General features: G+C 50.5%; 1 protein-coding gene across 1 annotated transcript in view; it reads left to right on the plus strand.

Annotated features, from left to right (window-relative positions):
• sh2b1 (SH2B adaptor protein 1) overlaps positions 1 to 2,090 on the plus strand; it is a 33,742-nt gene that overhangs the window by 23,666 nt on the left and 7,986 nt on the right. Inside the window, 1 exon segment of the mRNA XM_032511870.1 lies at positions 1,865 to 2,076. Within this exon segment, the coding sequence (XP_032367761.1) occupies positions 1,865 to 2,076 (212 nt within the window).

Consider the following 2,090-nt stretch of genomic DNA (forward strand, 5'->3'; position numbering starts at 1 on the left):
AAGGTGGGTATGGACCGCACAGGACGAGATCCAGGTACAAGCGGCCAAAATGGGTTCTCAGGCGGGGGGGGGCGGTGGTGTCTCCCTAGACCTAGGTGAGACGCTCAGCTCCGAGAGCGATGGCGTCGCGCGCTGCCTCTTAGGCGCAACATGCTCCGTCTGGTCGGCCGCGAGCTACAAATCCCGAGGTTGTTCCTGTTTCCTCGCTTCGCACTTGCTCCCGAAGCGCGGCACAAACCTCCTTTTTGTGCTTGGGGTAGTTTACTCGCAGGTGATTGATAGCGGGGGGACCAGCTCCTGACAGTCCCTGCTGGACGAATTTAAGGATCGACATGGGGTCGCCGCGGAGGCGAGATAGCAGGAGAGTCCGACAGTTTTGCATGTAATTGCTGTCTGGACGGAGAGGAGTTAGTGTCGATGGCAACCCACTGACCTGTCGGCAACCGCGGGCTTACACCTAGTGACAACTCACGATCTAATAATTACCACATATTTCAAGCGAGAACGCTGAGACATTGGAGTGAGGCTCTTGGAGACATTAAAGAGGACGTTTTGGCCAGTCTGGTGTGAGGCAAGCGGCTGATGCACAGGGTGACCCCCGAGATTCGAGCATGATTTGAAGACCACAGCTATTCCTTCTTCTTTATTATGGTTGTGTCACTCATTTGTGATAAACACATGGTTCTAGTACAAGGAAATTCCGGTGATCGCCTTGGTATTTGTATTGGGTGTTCATGAATGGTTACCGCTTGACTGACTTGGCCGCGGTGCCAAGTCCTCCTGTTTTCATTGCAGATTAGTACCGCGCATGCGTGAGGCGAGCCGTGGATAGTGTCAGAGCAGGAAACTGCCGTGACCTAACGCGACAACACACAGAACGTAAAAGGTGTATTTTGGAATTCCTGGCATATGACTGTTACCACAGCCAGAAGAAGACAAATTAGTTCCAAATGTAAGCTGGAGGCAGCAAAAAAAAAATTGGTAAAAACTACTGTAACACAATGGGTGTCAGGACCAACCCGGGTCTTTGCTAGCAATCGATGGACTCAGATAGTGACGATTCTCTCCAACCAAATAGGAGTCGCAGATTCAGTCCCTTTTGGTACTGGCCTCAGCCGCTTGGAACAACTCCGTGGAAACGCCATATGTAACACTAAAGCCAGAAATCTGTCCGGTGGCCTGTATCCTTATTTTCCTTTTATAGGTTCTGTCTCTGGGTTAGTTCTGTTAACTACAAGTATGTGCGCCCACTTACCCGTTACATCGGTCTTCCCTTGTATTTATACATCTAAGTAACTCCTGCTGTTTTAATAAAATCTCAACTCTTCCCTCCGCATTCTAGTACTACACTTTCAGTCACTACCTGCAGCATCCAGGTTCACTTCATGTCGCGACCACACAGCCGCAGCAGCATCTCAGCTTCAAATGCTTTCCAAGGACAGGGGCTCAGAAAACGCGGTTTGCCCGACGATGAGCACAGTACAGTAGAGGAGAGCGAAAAGACGCCGGAGGCTCCCTTATCCTTCCGTCCGCAACAGCGCTACATCACAAAGACCAGATACCGGATAAGCGGTCGAAGAAGAAGAAGAATGTTGTTGTTTTTTTATTCAGCACCTTACTGCTTTTACTCAGCAATAAAGTCAGCTTTATATTAAAGGTCTCATGGCATGAAAATATCACTTTATGAGGTTTTTTAACATTAATATGAGTTCCCCCAGCCTGTGTACTTGGCAAAGAGCAAATCAATTATCAAGAGAATCAATCATGTTATTTTAGGGAATTAAAAAGAACACTGATATAGGACAACGAGGACCACATGAGGGTTAAATAAAACACACCTTGTGTTCCTCTCCCCGTTACCCAGGGTCCTTCCTGTTCTCGGAGGTGACCACGGCGGAGGCCGTGGAGCACCCTCTCAGCGAGTGCCAGTGGTTCCACGGCACCCTGTCCCGTCTCAAAGCCGCCCAGCTGGTGTTGGCCGGCGGCCCGGCGAGCCACGGCGTCTTCCTGGTTCGCCAGAGCGAGACGCGGCGCGGCGAATACGTCCTCACCTTTAACTTCCAGGGCAAGGCCAAGGTGAGTGCAGCGGT

Source organism: Etheostoma spectabile, unplaced genomic scaffold (genome assembly GCF_008692095.1).
Source record: "Etheostoma spectabile isolate EspeVRDwgs_2016 unplaced genomic scaffold, UIUC_Espe_1.0 scaffold50, whole genome shotgun sequence".
Taxonomy (NCBI): Eukaryota; Metazoa; Chordata; class Actinopteri; order Perciformes; family Percidae; genus Etheostoma; species Etheostoma spectabile.